Below are 15064 nucleotides of genomic sequence, written 5' to 3'. Positions count from 1 at the left end.
TAAGCAAAAGTCTACTGGGCTCCCTCAATTCCAGCTGGTCAATCCCTGCACGTGGCCGAAGAAGGTTGCAAGTGAGTGATGCGCGGATATGCACAAGCTGCATTGTGAGCAAGCTGACTATTATCCCGAAAGCTGCTGAAAGGTTTGAACTCTGGGTCACCCAGCCAATCAACAGTGCGCCAGCTTCGAGCTCCAGCATATGTTGCATGTCTGGACCAAGTCGACAGGCCATCGCCGCAGACATGATATGCTCGTAACAGGGGTGTGCAGGGTTCTGGGTTGGACTGGGTAACAGGTATACCAGCATCAGGAGACGTCAGATGCAGCATGCCCGCCCATGTGAGAGTTTGGGGTCGATCGAGAGGCTTTCGACGTCGTGAAAAGGTGGTGTGATGGCGTGACATGGACGCTGCATACGGCATAGCGGCTTTCGCACCACGAAGCTTGCCGTCTTGGTCCGAACGCGTACATCCTTGCCAACTATTACGCAGACCTCAAAACAGAGTTTCTCAGTACGAGAACGAGGTACCTCTGCATTACGAGCTAACAAGATATGCGATACCGGAACTCCGTGCCAGAGATCGCCTTATCTACGAGGCTCGTATGATACCTTTTGCGACGTGACAGTTGTCGCTGTCGATCATGAGCGGGTTTCGGCCTGTTCCATGGACCGACCATCCATCCAAGGTGTCCATCTGCGCCAGATAGTGAATCACGCTTCAACGTTGCCATTCTGCGAGCCTTCGTTGACCCGAGGTCTTGACTCAGACTCGATGAATGCCGAATGTGTCGAGCGCTGGTCACAGCAACGTCGCGGTCGGTAAGTTCGGCGCCAGCAATACCTGTGGCACAGAGGGCACTCATCCACAGCAGACCCCCGTTGACCCGCAAGTCTGTCATGCATGATGTGCAAGCAGCCATGTCGAGAGTTTGACCCCAGATATGCGGGATCTCGGCCGCAGCTTGGTGGTCGGATATGCAACCCAGGGCAAGCCACAGACTGACAGGGATTATCCTCAGCTCTCGAACAAGAGGATCGAAGCCCTTCTGTGGGACTGTTATTGAGCTCTTGCACGGGAGGGAGCAGCCGTTCGATCAGAGTTGCCCCGTTCCGGTGCCTGTTCGGGCAAGCACTGGGTTCGCAACCACTATTGAGAGCTCTCACATGTGGGAACAGTAGGAGCTGACTGGTGTGCTGGGACACCTCACATTGGTTCCTAAACCTGTGGTCAGCTGCAGATTCCAGGTGTCAAGTGTTGGGATCCCAGGTGTGAAGCAGAAATGAACACACTTGCCTTCGCCTGTCCACCGTACCTTGCAGCGGATCTCGGTCGACATAGCTCCCAAACCATCGCATGGGCAAGGACAATGCCGGGCCAATGACCGCCGCCAGGTCGTGCTACTCTCCATTGCCGTGCGAGCCATCCAGCCGGGAGGGATCCGAGGTGCTAGTTTCCGACGCGCTACTCACGTGTCCAGTCTTCAGCCTCTGCTTGCACTGGTACAACCCTCATATCGCGTTATTTTCAAGGTCAGCTATGGCAATGGCCGTGCAGCGGAGATACCTTCGCTGGGATGAGAGAATGGAGTCCGCACTGGTTCCAACATTTCTGCCCGAGCAAAGTCTTAGACTCTGTTGCAAAGATGGAAGCACAATAATACAGTGGCAATCACTTGCTGCTCACCTCGAACGATACCGGACGGAACAATATCCGGCGATCTGAATCTAAATCTCACGACGGCTATAGCATGTGACATTTAAAGGATATGTCGCTTGACGAACCTACAGTAAGCTGAACGAAGCAATCCACAACTGACTCATGAGTGAAAGAAGTTATCAAGCAAAAAGGATGACTGCGTGGGTGCAAAGCCCTGGCACAGTCATTACAGTACCTCGTACGCCAAACCCGACCACGCAGCAATAACAACCAAACCACAATAAGCACACCCACTTGAATCCCTACCAGATCGCGAGACATCTCAACTCTATACTCTCCCTGGCCTCCTCATTCTCGGTCCCCTCGAGATCCACGCTACTGTGCAGTGTCCCCCCCGCAGCGACTGTCTCTTTATCCCTCTGACTATCGAACAAGCCAATCACCAGCACCTCCTCGGGCTCCTGCTCCGAGATAAAGTACCACTTCTGCCCACTGGACCATCGCGCCAGGTAGGACTCTGTGTCGTGCGTTTCCTTGGAATCCTCCGAGACGCCGAGGTTGGGCGTCTTCACGATAACAGGCACGTAATCGCTTTGGAGGAATGTCCGAGCGTCGCCGAGTGCCAAGGGGTCCCGTCGCACACGTTTCAAGGGTCGCCAGATGGAATACAGTGCCCATCGTGGTCCGAGGCCAGAAGCCGCGTACTCTTCGCGAAGGGACTTTCCCTCGGCAAGGAGTTTCTCCTCCGCCTCGATGATGGGCTTCGCCACGGCCGTCATGGTAGGGTGATACTTCCTGAGATGTGTCCTCGCACCGTTGGGGGCGTAGTCGAGATGGACTTTGGGAGCCGGAGAAGCGCCGCCATGTTCGGGCGAGAATCCAATGAATTGCGGGAACCCGAGTTCGAGCTCCTTCGCCTCCTGGCTCTTCCCGGCCGGCTTGACCTCACCCCCTGCTTCCTCGCCATGCCCTGCGTGCGTCGCCAGAGCATCTGCTTCGGACCAAATAGCGCTGCGGAGGAGAAGGGCCTCGGTGATGACCGTTTTGGCCCCAGTGAGTTGCTTGACCATTTCCTCTGTCTCGGGGACATACAGTTGCTTGAGGAGCTTGGGATCTTTCCAGCTTGTAAGGCTGTACGGTGGGGAATTCATCGTGGTCGGGTGCCGGATGGCCGTGAAGCCATGGGTGGCGAGTTGCGCTGTTCCTTCTTTTGCATTTCCCAGCTCAGCAATGGTGGGCACAGGTCGCATGTCTATTAGTCCTTGGAGCCGTACATCGCCGAACTCTGCCATGGCGGGGAGGTGAAAGTTGTGAGGCGACGGGGTCGGTGTTTGGCCCGGCGGAATGAATCGCAGTTTGCCCCGCCATTGAGTTTCTGACGAGGGCGCTGCAGTGGAAATGACTTGACTGAGGGTGGTCGTGGTAGACATTGTGAGCAATGTATCAGTTCGAAGGAGGGCTACTGCCAAAACGAACCGTTCAATCACAGCCGGGTTCGCGGAGAGCAAAAGAATTACCTCGAGAGGAGTCTCAAGAGAGCTTCCGGGCAGCTCTCTTATACTCACAAGATTATCCAGGTACGCAACAACTGGTACAGGACATTAGTGATAAGACGAGAGAGGAAAGAGAGAAGAAGCCGGCCTTATCAAACTGTCAGTAGCGCAACTCCGCTGGATGACTGCGGGGTCGGTAGAGTTCCAGATGAGGCAAGAGAGATATGCACGACCGATGCGGATCTAGAAGCTTGGGGTTAATGTAGGGCATCGAGTCCGTGAGGTAGCTGACAACCAGCCTGCTTTGTGCAGGAAGCTGAGCGAGGCTCCACATTTGAAATGAAACACATATCAACGTTGTGCTCGGCGCATCCCTCTTGGTATTCGCCTCTCGAGCGGGTGATGCAGTGATCACCCTGCATAGTTCGATGATATTGAGTGTGAAGACGCCATTCTACTGTACCCAATACTTGATCATTCAGGTCGACATCCGACGACATTCAACGGTTTGTCCTGGACGCCTTCGCTGGCTAAAGTCACAAGTATCGTAAACATCATTGCCGTATCGCCAGTCCAATGGAATTCAGATACTGGCACCTCGTCCGTACCGCTGTACCGACATCTTCCATACCAGTAGTCTTTGCAGTATCAAAGAGCATCCTGCTCCAGTCGGCACTGCCCGAGTCATTCTGCGCGTTGATAGGCATGAACTCATCCCATCTCGGAGAGCCCTTGGCCCGGAGAGAATTCGGATCCAATGTTTTGATGAAGCTCACCCAGTAACTCTGGATCACGGGTACAATCCAATCATTAAGCTCTCCTTTTTGATAACTCGCTGGAGCTGCACCATTTGTGTTGGCGGGACCCCATATGGCCGATAGCTCGGCTGTATGAGGCACCCCAAGACCCCGTTGCATCTGTTCCGGGTCTTCGACGTTGTAGCGATAATTCCAGTTGCCTTTTACACCATAGCGCAGCAGCGCGGAAGATATCCATAGTGTTGGACACATGTATCTCATGTCACCATAAGCATTGGAGACTTGTCTCCACCATGTACCTGCGTTGGGAAAATCTGGGCCTTCGTTCGGATAGAGCTGACTTATACGTTCAAGCTGTTCCGCAGTAAGATAAGGGAACTGATTGTGGAGGAATGTCTTTGACTGAGATAGAGTTGATGTGCCCCTTGGTGTGAAGATCGTTCCCGCATTGGTATCGTCGCCAAAGATGACAGGAACTTGGATGAAGTCTCCATTGTTGAAGGATGCGCGTGTGTAGTTTTGAATCATATCACCGTCAAGAACCGGATTCCACATGTACAGTGGCGGATTTTTGGCGCCAGGGTAGGGGATGTTGCGGTTATAGGTCTGCAACTCTGTGGCGGTTTTAGAGCGGAGACATGAAAGAGTATTTTCATCGTCTTTGCAGCCCGCGATTTTGACCAGGTTGTCGTACTGATACTGGCTCTCGCTGAGGTTCAAAATAGTCGCGAAGCTGACCGACTCGGCGGCAGCTGCGACAAAGAGTCCGTCATCACGGCCACCATACGCTGTTAAATGATAGGCGATGCTTGCCGCACCCGCGGAGTCACCACCGAGGACAACATGCCTGGGGTCGCCGCCAAACTGGGCGATGTATTTCTGCACCCATTCGAGGGCTTTGCGCTGGTCCTTGAGACCGTTGTTGAAGCTAGCCTGCGGCGCATCCTCAATTTCTCGACTCGCGAGGAACCCATAGGGTCCGACTCGGTAGTTGAATGTGACAACAATAATCCCGTTGCCGGAAGCAGCAACCAAACCACTGCCGTCGTAGTTTCCATTCGAATTGAAATTGAAGCCACCTCCTTGAATGAAGAAGTAGACCGGCAAATTTGACGTGCTGGTAGCACTGGTGGGAGCGTATACATCGATGAAAAGACAATCCTCAGATGTAGCTGAATTACGGGGGCTGTCGCCTGTTCCTAGGCAAAGCTTCCCGTGCTGGACAATATTAGCGAGTGAAGTCTGAATGCTATGCATAAACGCAGACGCACCGTGTCAGCAGCCTGTACACCAGACTCTATTGGAGGATCTTGAGGTGCAGCAAATCTCAAGTTTTCTGTCGGAGGAGCCGCATAGCGCATTCCCAGCCATTGAGAAACGCCCTTAGATGAGGAGGCGCCTTTGTAGGACGCGTAACCGAGGTGAACTGTTCGATCAGTAGCCAGCACTGTCGAGACATAATACAGCAGCAAAAGGAGTGGCAGCATGGCTAAAATCAAAGGCAGAAATCGTCGTTGGGAGGATGAATCATCTGATCGATGGTATTTTGCCGAACCTCGTCTTTGTAGTAAAGACTGATGTTCGTCTGATTCGCGGCTTGCCCGCAGATATTGAAGAGCTGCTCTACCCGTGCTCGAAAGCCGGTCTGGCAATGCGCCAGACAGCCAATATGTGTGATTCATTGTGGGAAAGCAGAGCGTCACCAGGAGGCGCAGTGATCCTGCATCACGGCAGGCATGACCCTGGGAGCTTCAGGCACGCGGGTTTTTCGTCTAGGTAAGCTGCAAGAGCTCTGCACCTGCATTCTGGGACAATAAGGTTGCGTGCGAGCTGACGTCCGTGGCGGAGATGAAGGTACCTGTCCCGGCGGCCGAACCTGAAACGTGTGGTGGGTGTGCGGTGCGTGTACACAGTCGTGACGTCGTCGGCTCTCGGGTTGCGCAGGTAGGTAGGTACCTAGGTACCTAATCTTGTACGAGCCGACGACCGCGTCAGCATCTGTATCTCATTTCAAAGCCTGCAGCCCTGACTTCCGCAGAGCGTACTGTAGCCGTACTTGTCGGTGTGGCCTAAAGTGCCCTGTGTCTACCAAAGCAGCCTTTTTAAGGATGTTACTCCTTCGTGCGCCTTTGTCAGCCCTTCACTCGAAGGTTGATCAAGCCGAAACTCAATGCGGCACAGCTCCGGTGATCCCCGCTCTCACAGTGTCCCAATTGACCCCAGCGACGCTATCCCCTTTCAGTCTATTCAGAGGGCTCTTGTCACCCATGGATCTTCCTACAGCGATGCTTCGTGCCATCAGAGAGTCCTTCGCACCAGGCAAATTCGATGCTGCTCCATGCAGCAAGCATTCCTCCAGCCACGAATCCTCTTGAGCTGTCAGTGGGAGCCCGACAAGGAGGGCTGCCTTTTCGGCACGCGAATGCGAAGGCTTTTCTTGGTGTATCGATACCACTAGTCTCTCGAACAGCACTTTGTGCCTGGACTGCTGTTGTTTTTGCGCAAAATAATAAGCCTCCACCAGGTTGTTGCTCATGACTAGGTCAAAGTATGTGTCCATTGTTTTCTTATCCGCCAGCGGAGGAGCTACCGACACGAAGTATGCAGTTGCGAGGGCAGGGTCGCACCGTGGGTGTTGAAGGAGAGCATGGAGGATTTCATCCGTAAAGGTGGGCGTGAGAGAAGGGTCTGTCAGGTGTTCTAGGGCTCGCGAAAACTGCGCATGGTCGAGTTCCCACAGGCCTGCCACAAGTAGCTGCCATCTGGGAGGAAGATGCGTTCGACGGGCGAAGTTGGCCTCTGCATTGGGAAGTTGCCGACAGTCCCGTAGCAAATAGTAGAGAAGGGCGAGTTTCTGCTCGTCTGGCGCAGTCGATTGGCCTATCTTCGACCACAGGCTGCGTAGATCCGCATTCGACCGTGGAGGATAGTTAGTCCTTGCAGCTGTAATCTGTTAGATGTCCCGTCGAACTCTTCTGGAGCACAATCTCACGTCTTGCGAGGCCGATCAACTTCCAGATACGATCGAAGAACAACTGATCACCAAACTCTTTTCGGTGTTTTATAATGGTCTCAACAGTTCTGTTGTCGTAGGAGTAGTCCGTCTTCGCTTGGAAGACTGCATCAAAATCTTGCCAGTCAAGCATGTTGCTCGATATTAGCCTGCTTGAGGATACGAGTACTGGCTGACCGGCTTCTGCGCTGGTTGTTTACTGACTCGGCGCGATGCTGCGAGTCGCGATGATTTGCGGAACATTGTTTCGCCGAAGGGCATCTCCAATTCCATTCCTCCGGCCCTCGGCTGCGATATAAACGTCTGTCCCCTTTACAACACGAGCTCCACATCGTCCATGCCAACGGTTACCTCCGAGCATACCTAACTAATAGTCTATCATCAGAGTCGTTCTCACCTGAGTTTGCCTCTGCACGACAGGATATGGAGCCGGATGGACGCGAATGATCTAAACAGGGTCCCTTCGCGTCTTTACAGAGCCGCGAGAGTCATCCGATTCGTCTGATGCGGTGGCCGACCCCGCCTTTGCACAGGGTTGTCCAAGCCATTGCGCAGACCAATATAGGACAAAGTTAACGTCAAGAATCGCCCAGAACTAACAAGGGACACAACCGAGGGTGAGTCGTGCTTACCCCATCTTCTATGCCTGGCCCACGTCCTATCTCTATAAGATATAAGGGGGAGCGTGAGCTTCCGAAATTCGTGCCTCCTCACTCAGCCATACACCACAGCTTGACCCGGATCTGATAACATATCACCATGGGGTCCGAACACTATCCTGTGAAACATAGTGGGATCTACCACAACCTGCCAACCTTTGACCCAGCCATTAAGAACCTCACCGCCATCGTGTAAGTCCCGCCTCCTGCGAAAGACGGCTTTCTCATGGGAAACTACCCTACTGTGGCTTCAACACCTTTACAGGCTGACTGAACTTTGCAGCACTGGAGCAAATGGCATCTCAGGCTTCCACACAATGCGGGTTCTGCTCGCAAGCCCGGAACGGTGGAGCAAAGTATATGCCTTGTCCAGAAGACCGCCACCCAAGGAAATGATGGGATTACTCAAGCCGGAGGAGCGTTCACGTGTCCAACATGTCGCCGTTGACTTTCTTGAGGATCCTAAGAAGATTGCTGATGCGATGACCTCGGCTGGCGTGAAAGCTGACTACATCTTTTTCTATTCCTACCTGCAGCCAAGACCTCCGCCCGGTGCGGTGGTGTGGTCAAACAGCGACGAGCTCGTGAAGGTGAATAGTGCGCTACTTGACAATTTCCTCGGCGCGCTTACCCAGGCCAACATCATCCCGAAGCGCTTTTTACTCCAGACAGGCGCCAAGCATTACGGCGTTCATATCGGTCGAGCACGGGTACCCGCCATCGAATCAGACCCTCCACCTGCTCATCTCGAACCAAACTTCTACTACCCACAAGAGAAGTCTTTACGTCAGTTCTGTGAAGCAAACCAAACTACCTGGAACGTAATCCGTCCGGCCTGGATTCTTGGCGCCGTCAATAATGCTCAAATGAATGCCTTGCACCCTTTCGCCATATACGCCGCTGTACAAGCTCAGAAGGGGGAACCGTTGTACTTTGCAGGGGATTGGGATGCGTGGCAAGGGGAGTCGCACCATTCTAGTGCCATGCTCACTGGGTACCTTTCAGAATGGGCGGTGTTGGAGGACAAGTGCAAGAATCAGGCTTTCAACTCTGTGGATACCGGAGCCATCAGCTGGGACAGGTTCTACGAGGAATTGGTGCGTTGGTTTGGTGTTGGGAAGGGTATTCATCCCCCAGAAGAGGATCTGAGCAAGTTCCACGAGATCAAGGGTAGGAGTGGGAAGGATACTCCCATGGGGTGAGTAAAGCTTGAGTTCGCACCTGTTGGTCTTCGCTGAGCACAAACACAGCTACGGCCCAGCTCCGGTCATGCGCAGCCTCTTCTCCCTCGTCGACTGGGCCTCGAAACCGGAAAACAAAGAGGCCTGGCAGCAGCTGATGAAGGCCTCCGGAGGCCAACTCACTGATGATCCGTTCAGAGACCCTCAAGCGAACTTTGAATTCGGGGACGCCGCCTTCCTGAGAGTCGGCAGTCTTGCCATGAACAAGGCCCGACGCATGGGCTGGACAGGCTTCGTCGACACAATAGAGGCTCTCTTCGAGATGTACTCGGAGATGGGTGACCTCGGGATGGTACCGAGAATGAAAGTCAATGCGGCCAAGCCGTTAGTGTAGGGTGAGCAGAGAGTCGATGTTATACCAGATACTGCTCGAAGCTAACATAAAAATGCCCATCTAGGACTTTACTGGTTGGTTTTCAGAACAACAGAGCTTTCCACTCTTGACTACCACCGTTGCTATCATTTGGTTCTTATATGGCTTCGATTTTGGCGTGACCCGTTCCCTTCCCCAACTCGGCCTTTCTCACTCCCTCATACCTTTATATCCTTTGCTTTCAGGTGCACCAATTCCGCTTCCTACGCTTGTTGCTAAATTGCTTCCGGCGACTCTCTCGTGTCTTCTGTCTTGTACAGGTGGACTAATACTCTGTGCCTAATCAACCGACATGACCACTAGGATTTGACAAAACACGCCTGAGGGTAAAGGGGGAATTGAGATACCGGAAGTGCTCATCATGACGATGGCACTTTGAGCTGTTCACAGAGGAGAAGAGTGTAAGGACGTCTCGGGTCAAACTGTACTCACCCTTCACTTTGCAGTTCACCTCACTTCACTTTGCAGGACATTCGCTTTGCGCACAGTTACTGCCTCACCAGCGTTACCTCTTATCTCTTACAACCCTCGTACATGTGTTAGGTCATCCACGTCGTCACCGTCACCGTCGCCGCCGCACACACGACACATTCCGACTGCTTAATTTCTTTCTGCCGCGGCTTGCTCGACCCTGCCTTGCGCGACCGTCATAGCTCCTCCCACCGCCGTCCAAAGCAACATCACAATGGACGCTCGCAGTAACAAACAAGTTGGCATACCACCAAAAGACGAGGGCTTTTACCAGAGGTTGAACAACAACGCCAATAACCTGCAATGGTACGCACGGAAATTCCGCGAGGCAATGCATGTCACGCCCGAGACATACGAGGCTATGCTCACCATCGCCGACGAAATCCTTCCTGCTGGGAAGCCGTTGATGTTCGTCACTGCCACCAATAGGTCAATCCGTGATCGCGCCGCCGCTTGCCTGGTGGCTGATGCAAGGGTGGGGATATATTTCCAGCGCGCCTTCTCGCCGGCACAGTACCCTCATGCGCACGAGTTCTTCCAGAAGGCACCTATCAAGCTCATCCAAATCGCCAACGGCGCGCGCCGAGGGAAGCAGCCTGGGCTATCTGCTGTTGGCGATGGACAGAAAAATGTCGGAGCAGGCAGTCCGCAGAGCAACACCCATGTAGTCAACTATGAATATGGTTACCCACCCACGTACGCACCACCATCTGCAACGTTGGCGCCTTTCACACGGGAAGAAAGGGACGACAAACGCGACAGCCACCAAGTGGACACCAACAACACACTGGACGCTGCACAGGGTATGCTGCGACGGTTCCATGATCTGAAACCTGCAGTGCCCAATACCCTTGAGGTTATGAGTCTCAAATATGGATTTCCGGTCGCGGTGAACATGGCGCAACTCTTCAACACCATGTCGACGCCGAAGCCAGACGACATGAGTATCACGGCCATCCGCGCTGGCTGCCAGTCAATCCGACAGAGACGTGGGCTCCCTGCGCTAAGCGACGATCTGCTGAATTTCAGATTCTTCTGGGTCGAGAAGGGGGTTGACAAGGACATAGACGTACACGACAACACCTCTCTGCGGAGTGCCTACCGGATTTGGCTGGCGGCTGGGGATTCGGCCATTCCTTTTGTGCTCTGCGCGGACGATGTCAACGTGCCTGGCGTCTGGGTCAGTGAGAGTATGCTGAAGGATCGCTGAGGTTGCTTTGAACGGAATGCTGCTCCGGAACGATGATGTGGGGCTTTGGTCTCGCTATGAACGCGCAGGCTGAGGTTTGTCGATTGAATGCACTGATAACAACGCGGTGGGAAGGGACGACTCGTTGTCGAGAGCACAGCACGGCTGGATTCTCCTTTCTTTTATCCTCGGCTGGGACCGCGCAGGTACCACCAGAGAGGCTTGCTCATATCGACTAGGATATGATCCTTGTGGCATATCCCTGTGGCTCGCTAGTTTCTGAAGTCTGATATCGCCTGCGGCTTACCCTCAACTCATGTAATTAGAAGAAGCTTGACACGGTCGAAGCAATACGAGAACTTTCCCTAGCCACGCATTCTGCCCCCGTGTCTTGACTCAATCCTACTCATGGGTGATTTTATACCAAGTGCATCTCATTCGTGGGCCTGATACCTAGTATCATTGCTACCCCAAGAAGGTCCTCAATCTGATAATCTAGTCTTCACGTTTATGAGCTGACCAGAAGTTCAGTGATGAAAGGGACTACTAGATCAGGTGAATGCCAGAGAGTGAAGCTGTGCCTTGGCACTGCTTCTCACGGCGCTGCTACTGCCTTGACCTTTGAATTCATTTCACCTCCTCCTCCATTTTAATTCGGTTTTCGTTTACCGAGCTTCTCCCTCCGTCATCTACCACGTTCAGTGGCCACGCCGACCTCAACCACCTCAAAAGCCCGGACGCCCTCCACAAGCACTGATCTCCCGGTCGAGAGCGAAGTACCACCCACCCACTGTGATCTGAAAGTCAAGATGGATTCGGCGACCACGGCCTCGGGATCCTTTCGCTTCATGGACCTGCCGCTAGAAGTCAGAATGGGGGTCTACGACTATTTCGTCGCAGCGCCGAAAGATGCCGCCGGCTCCGATGAAGGCTTCTCAGCCATCACTGAGGCTGGAAAGGAGAGTCACCGCTGTTTCCCTCTCCAGCGGAGAGTCGATGCTGGTTTTGTTGAAGAACTCACAATCATCCTCAAGACCCGGAGATCGTTGCTGAGTGTGTCTCACCAAATCAACGCCGAATGGTCGCCCGTCTTCTTTCGTACTACCACCATCATCGTCCATGGACCCATATTAGAGTACCTGCATGACGGTGGCGTTGGCACTACCACTGGAAGGGCCCTTGGTTTCGAAAAGTTCTTCCTCAGATCGGCCAGTGCAAGCACACTCGGCAACATCCGAAGACTTTGCTATGATGCCTCAATCCACGGTCCGTTCGAGTCAGTCAGCTATAGCAAGGCCACCACTGTCAATTTCCCAAATCTTCGACAATTTGCACGCATCCTCGATCGTTACCGAACAGACTTGTCGTCGCTGCAAGAGGTCGAGCTATATGCAAGGTGGCAGATTTGGCATGGTAGGAACAGGTGGCCAGGCTGGTGGGTTCAATCAAGCAACGCCGCAGCAAGTGTGTGGACAGCCGCAAGTGATGGTGGCCTATGGGAGGAGATCGAACACCTGCTCGTGCGAAGAAATCGCCGCGCGGCTTTGAGGGGCTGAAGGGTGTCCAGAAAGGTCAACACTTGCTATCACCATGGCTTCTATCCGAGCCAAATTCTTTGCGTACATGTCCACTTTTCGAAGAGGGATACAGGGCATGGCGTCGGCGACTGTGTCGCTGATCTGGAAGTTGTGAGCAACTTTGTTCCTCTCAAAGATGTTCAAAAGGCATTTGGAGCGATATGAGCGTAGCCCGTGGATGATGAAACGATCACGAAGAGCTGGCAAGCTGCATGGGAAGACAGGAAAGCGGAACTCATGAGCTGAGTATTCCAGATGGCGTCTGATGCCGCGGGCCGAGGTGGATGCTGTGGGCTGATGCGAGGGCGGACGCGATCAAGCTACCATGGGCTTCGAACGCTTCTCGGTGTGCAGAAAATTGGTGGTGGTGTTTTCGATGAATGGTATACATAGCTTGCAGCCAAGGAGAGCTACGTGGAGATGTCCTTAATTTCTTTTCTTCAGTGCTCAAGGTTGCTTCGGGTCATCATGGGAATCGAATGAGCTGACTGCTGGTGAACGCCCGCGCCTCCGACGCTGGCCCGGTCTTTTGTACCTTTCACTTGGGATATGCGAAGCAAGGCTCCGTCGAGGACCTGGAATCAGATCAGAGTTGCTAGGGAGGCGGAATACAAGTGACCATAATCAGTGCCCGCAAAGCGCGTTATTGGTTCGTTCTTGAGTTAGCAATCATACCTACCTTCTCACGCATTGACCCGGAAACCCATTTGGCGCACGCAGCAAGTGCCATCTATAAACTCACGGGTGCCTATCGCCGGACCACGCGCTCCTAAGAAAAGCAAGCGCGCTGTGACTAGTAGCCAGGAGAAACAACACCGACTTTCCCAGAAACGCAAACACCAATATTTGTAGCCGTTTCAATTGTCCCCCTTTGCTGGGTAGAAAGTTTCTTTCCCCTTGAGAAGAGTCGAGCTTGCGTGGGGTAATTAATGCTCTGATCCCCAGTCCGATCCTGTCCCTTCACGCCCCTCTCGAACTGACTCGGGCGCTGGCTTATGTCATTCGCCTGTTGGACGAATCAAGATGCTGTCCGCTCCGCCAAACTTGACTCTTCCTCGCTGGACTCGACCGCCGCCAGGTCAGCTCAATTCCTCAACTTAACCCTCTACTCCTCCCCAGTCGCGGCAATCCTCACTTGCATCCTCTGATCGGGTCGCTTAGGCCGACACGTCAATTCCCACCGCGCCGCGATCCAGCAGTACACTCCACCCTCAGGCACGACTCGGAATGCCTCGAATTCAATCGTCCGTTCGGCCTTCCAGGCTGCCGCTGCCGCTGCCGCTGCCGCACCCTCACCACCATTCATCATATGGACAAATGCATCCCAGTCACCACCTGGATCCATCGCAGTCCACTTGTCTCCCGGTGTCTCTCCAGCTCGCGCATTTAGGACGTAGTGGGTTGGCAGGAGCCCTTTCGGCTGGAAAATCACCTTCAATCCCTTCAGGCCGCTCAGCAAGGATGGATATGTCTGCAAGACTCGTCCCAGTTTCAACACGCCGCTGTGGTCGCAGTCACTTTCCGTTGTAACGGGGAGGCCTCTGACCTGCGGTCGCCATCTCAGAGGACAGTACACCAGATGTCGGATTGAACGGAGCTTGTATTCGTCGACTCGAGCGACGAACTGCCGTTCGAAGGTGGCCGGGTCAGTCTGAGCGGTTGACCCTAAAGTCACTGTCGCGGTGGACCAGAACAGCGGAGCCCATTCTGCGTGCACGCTTTTGCAGGTCAACAACAGGGAGTGCCTCGTGGCTGTGATGAGTTGGTGAGCCTCGAAGTTCTTTCGAGCTGTCAAAGCGGTCGTGTCGTCCTCAGTGGTGGGGTGGTTTTCTGTAGGTACAGTGTCTTTAGCTGTCTGCTTGTTTATGTCGCCGCCGAGCTGGACCGCCCACAGATCTTCCGCTTTCTTTGTCGACCATTTCGGCTTCGGAGGGATGTAGGCGAAGTGTTCATACACAGCTAGTCTGATCTCCACAGGTAAGTCGAAGAAGGATCTCGGCTGGCCCGTTGTAGGGAGCGAGGAGTCGGCTGTGTTCAACTTGCTTGCCACACGGGAACGAGCCTGATCGTGATCCATTTGTTGAACTGAACGGTGAGTGTTTTTCGATGCAGGGCTGCGGTGAAAGAGATTCGACGCCTCCAACTTCCGATAATAAATCTCACACGCGATTTATCAAGGAGAAGACGCGGGTTTGAGGCTGCTGAAGAACTGCCTGTTTGCAACTTCACCCAAGGCGTTGGTCAGTGAAGACTGATCTGACCCTCTCACCGACTAAAATTCACTACGCAATGACCACCAGGGGTGACTTGCAATTGCCGGACCCTGTACGCCCAAATACCTGGTGTTGATATTTATCGCAGACACGACGCGCCTTGCTGTGCTTAACAGTCTCCAGCACTGGTAAGGATCACAAGCAAGACGCGCGCACAATTCACTGCTACGATGACGACGACGATGGAACTGGCCACAAGCTATTTCTACAACAGCATCTTCTGCTCCCCAACCTCGATTGTGGCAGAACAGCGTCCGGAGACGTCGCTGCTCAACCGCAAGACAAGACTCTTTTCCGCCATAGCACGTCGGTCTGATCATGCAGCTTTGTCCTCCAGCACGCCAATATCCTGAGCATTC

The 15064-nt window shown here is 53.6% G+C and overlaps 7 protein-coding genes across 7 annotated transcripts; 3 read left to right on the top strand and 4 right to left on the bottom strand.

Annotated features, from left to right (window-relative positions):
• Positions 1–1960: 1960 nt before the first annotated feature.
• Positions 1961–3088, bottom strand: A1O7_04491 (uncharacterized protein; the record flags this gene model as incomplete). Its single annotated transcript, XM_007758502.1, has 1 exon — positions 1961–3088. One exon carries the CDS (start codon positions 3086–3088, stop codon positions 1961–1963), a length of 1128 nt encoding a protein of 375 aa, XP_007756692.1.
• Positions 3089–3705: 617 nt separating this feature from the next.
• On the bottom strand, positions 3706–5396 carry A1O7_04490 (uncharacterized protein; the record flags this gene model as incomplete). The annotated part of the gene is made up of 2 exons (XM_007758501.1): positions 3706–5127; positions 5181–5396. The coding sequence occupies 2 exons, from the start codon at positions 5394–5396 to the stop codon at positions 3706–3708; spliced, it is 1638 nt and encodes a 545-aa protein (XP_007756691.1).
• Positions 5397–6076: 680 nt separating this feature from the next.
• A1O7_04489 (uncharacterized protein) lies at positions 6077–7055 on the bottom strand (the record flags this gene model as incomplete). Its single annotated transcript, XM_007758500.1, has 2 exons — positions 6077–6852; positions 6902–7055. 2 exons carry the CDS (start codon positions 7053–7055, stop codon positions 6077–6079), a joined length of 930 nt encoding a protein of 309 aa, XP_007756690.1.
• Positions 7056–7681: 626 nt separating this feature from the next.
• On the top strand, positions 7682–9156 carry A1O7_04488 (uncharacterized protein; the record flags this gene model as incomplete). The annotated part of the gene is made up of 3 exons (XM_007758499.1): positions 7682–7773; positions 7865–8779; positions 8832–9156. 3 exons carry the CDS (start codon positions 7682–7684, stop codon positions 9154–9156), a joined length of 1332 nt encoding a protein of 443 aa, XP_007756689.1.
• A 724-nt stretch (positions 9157–9880) lies between these two features.
• A1O7_04487 (uncharacterized protein) lies at positions 9881–10876 on the top strand (the record flags this gene model as incomplete). The annotated part of the gene is made up of 1 exon (XM_007758498.1): positions 9881–10876. The coding sequence occupies one exon, from the start codon at positions 9881–9883 to the stop codon at positions 10874–10876; it is 996 nt and encodes a 331-aa protein (XP_007756688.1).
• Positions 10877–11664: 788 nt separating this feature from the next.
• On the top strand, positions 11665–12411 carry A1O7_04486 (uncharacterized protein; the record flags this gene model as incomplete). Its single annotated transcript, XM_007758497.1, has 1 exon — positions 11665–12411. One exon carries the CDS (start codon positions 11665–11667, stop codon positions 12409–12411), a length of 747 nt encoding a protein of 248 aa, XP_007756687.1.
• A 1126-nt stretch (positions 12412–13537) lies between these two features.
• A1O7_04485 (uncharacterized protein) lies at positions 13538–14509 on the bottom strand (the record flags this gene model as incomplete). Its single annotated transcript, XM_007758496.1, has 1 exon — positions 13538–14509. One exon carries the CDS (start codon positions 14507–14509, stop codon positions 13538–13540), a length of 972 nt encoding a protein of 323 aa, XP_007756686.1.
• Positions 14510–15064: the final 555 nt, after the last annotated feature.

Source organism: Cladophialophora yegresii, assembly GCF_000585515.1.
Source record: "Cladophialophora yegresii CBS 114405 chromosome Unknown aczIN-supercont1.3, whole genome shotgun sequence".
Lineage (NCBI taxonomy): Eukaryota > Fungi > Ascomycota > Eurotiomycetes > Chaetothyriales > Herpotrichiellaceae > Cladophialophora > Cladophialophora yegresii.
Note: the sequence above shows the minus strand (reverse complement) of the source record. Positions and strands in the feature narration are given on the sequence as shown.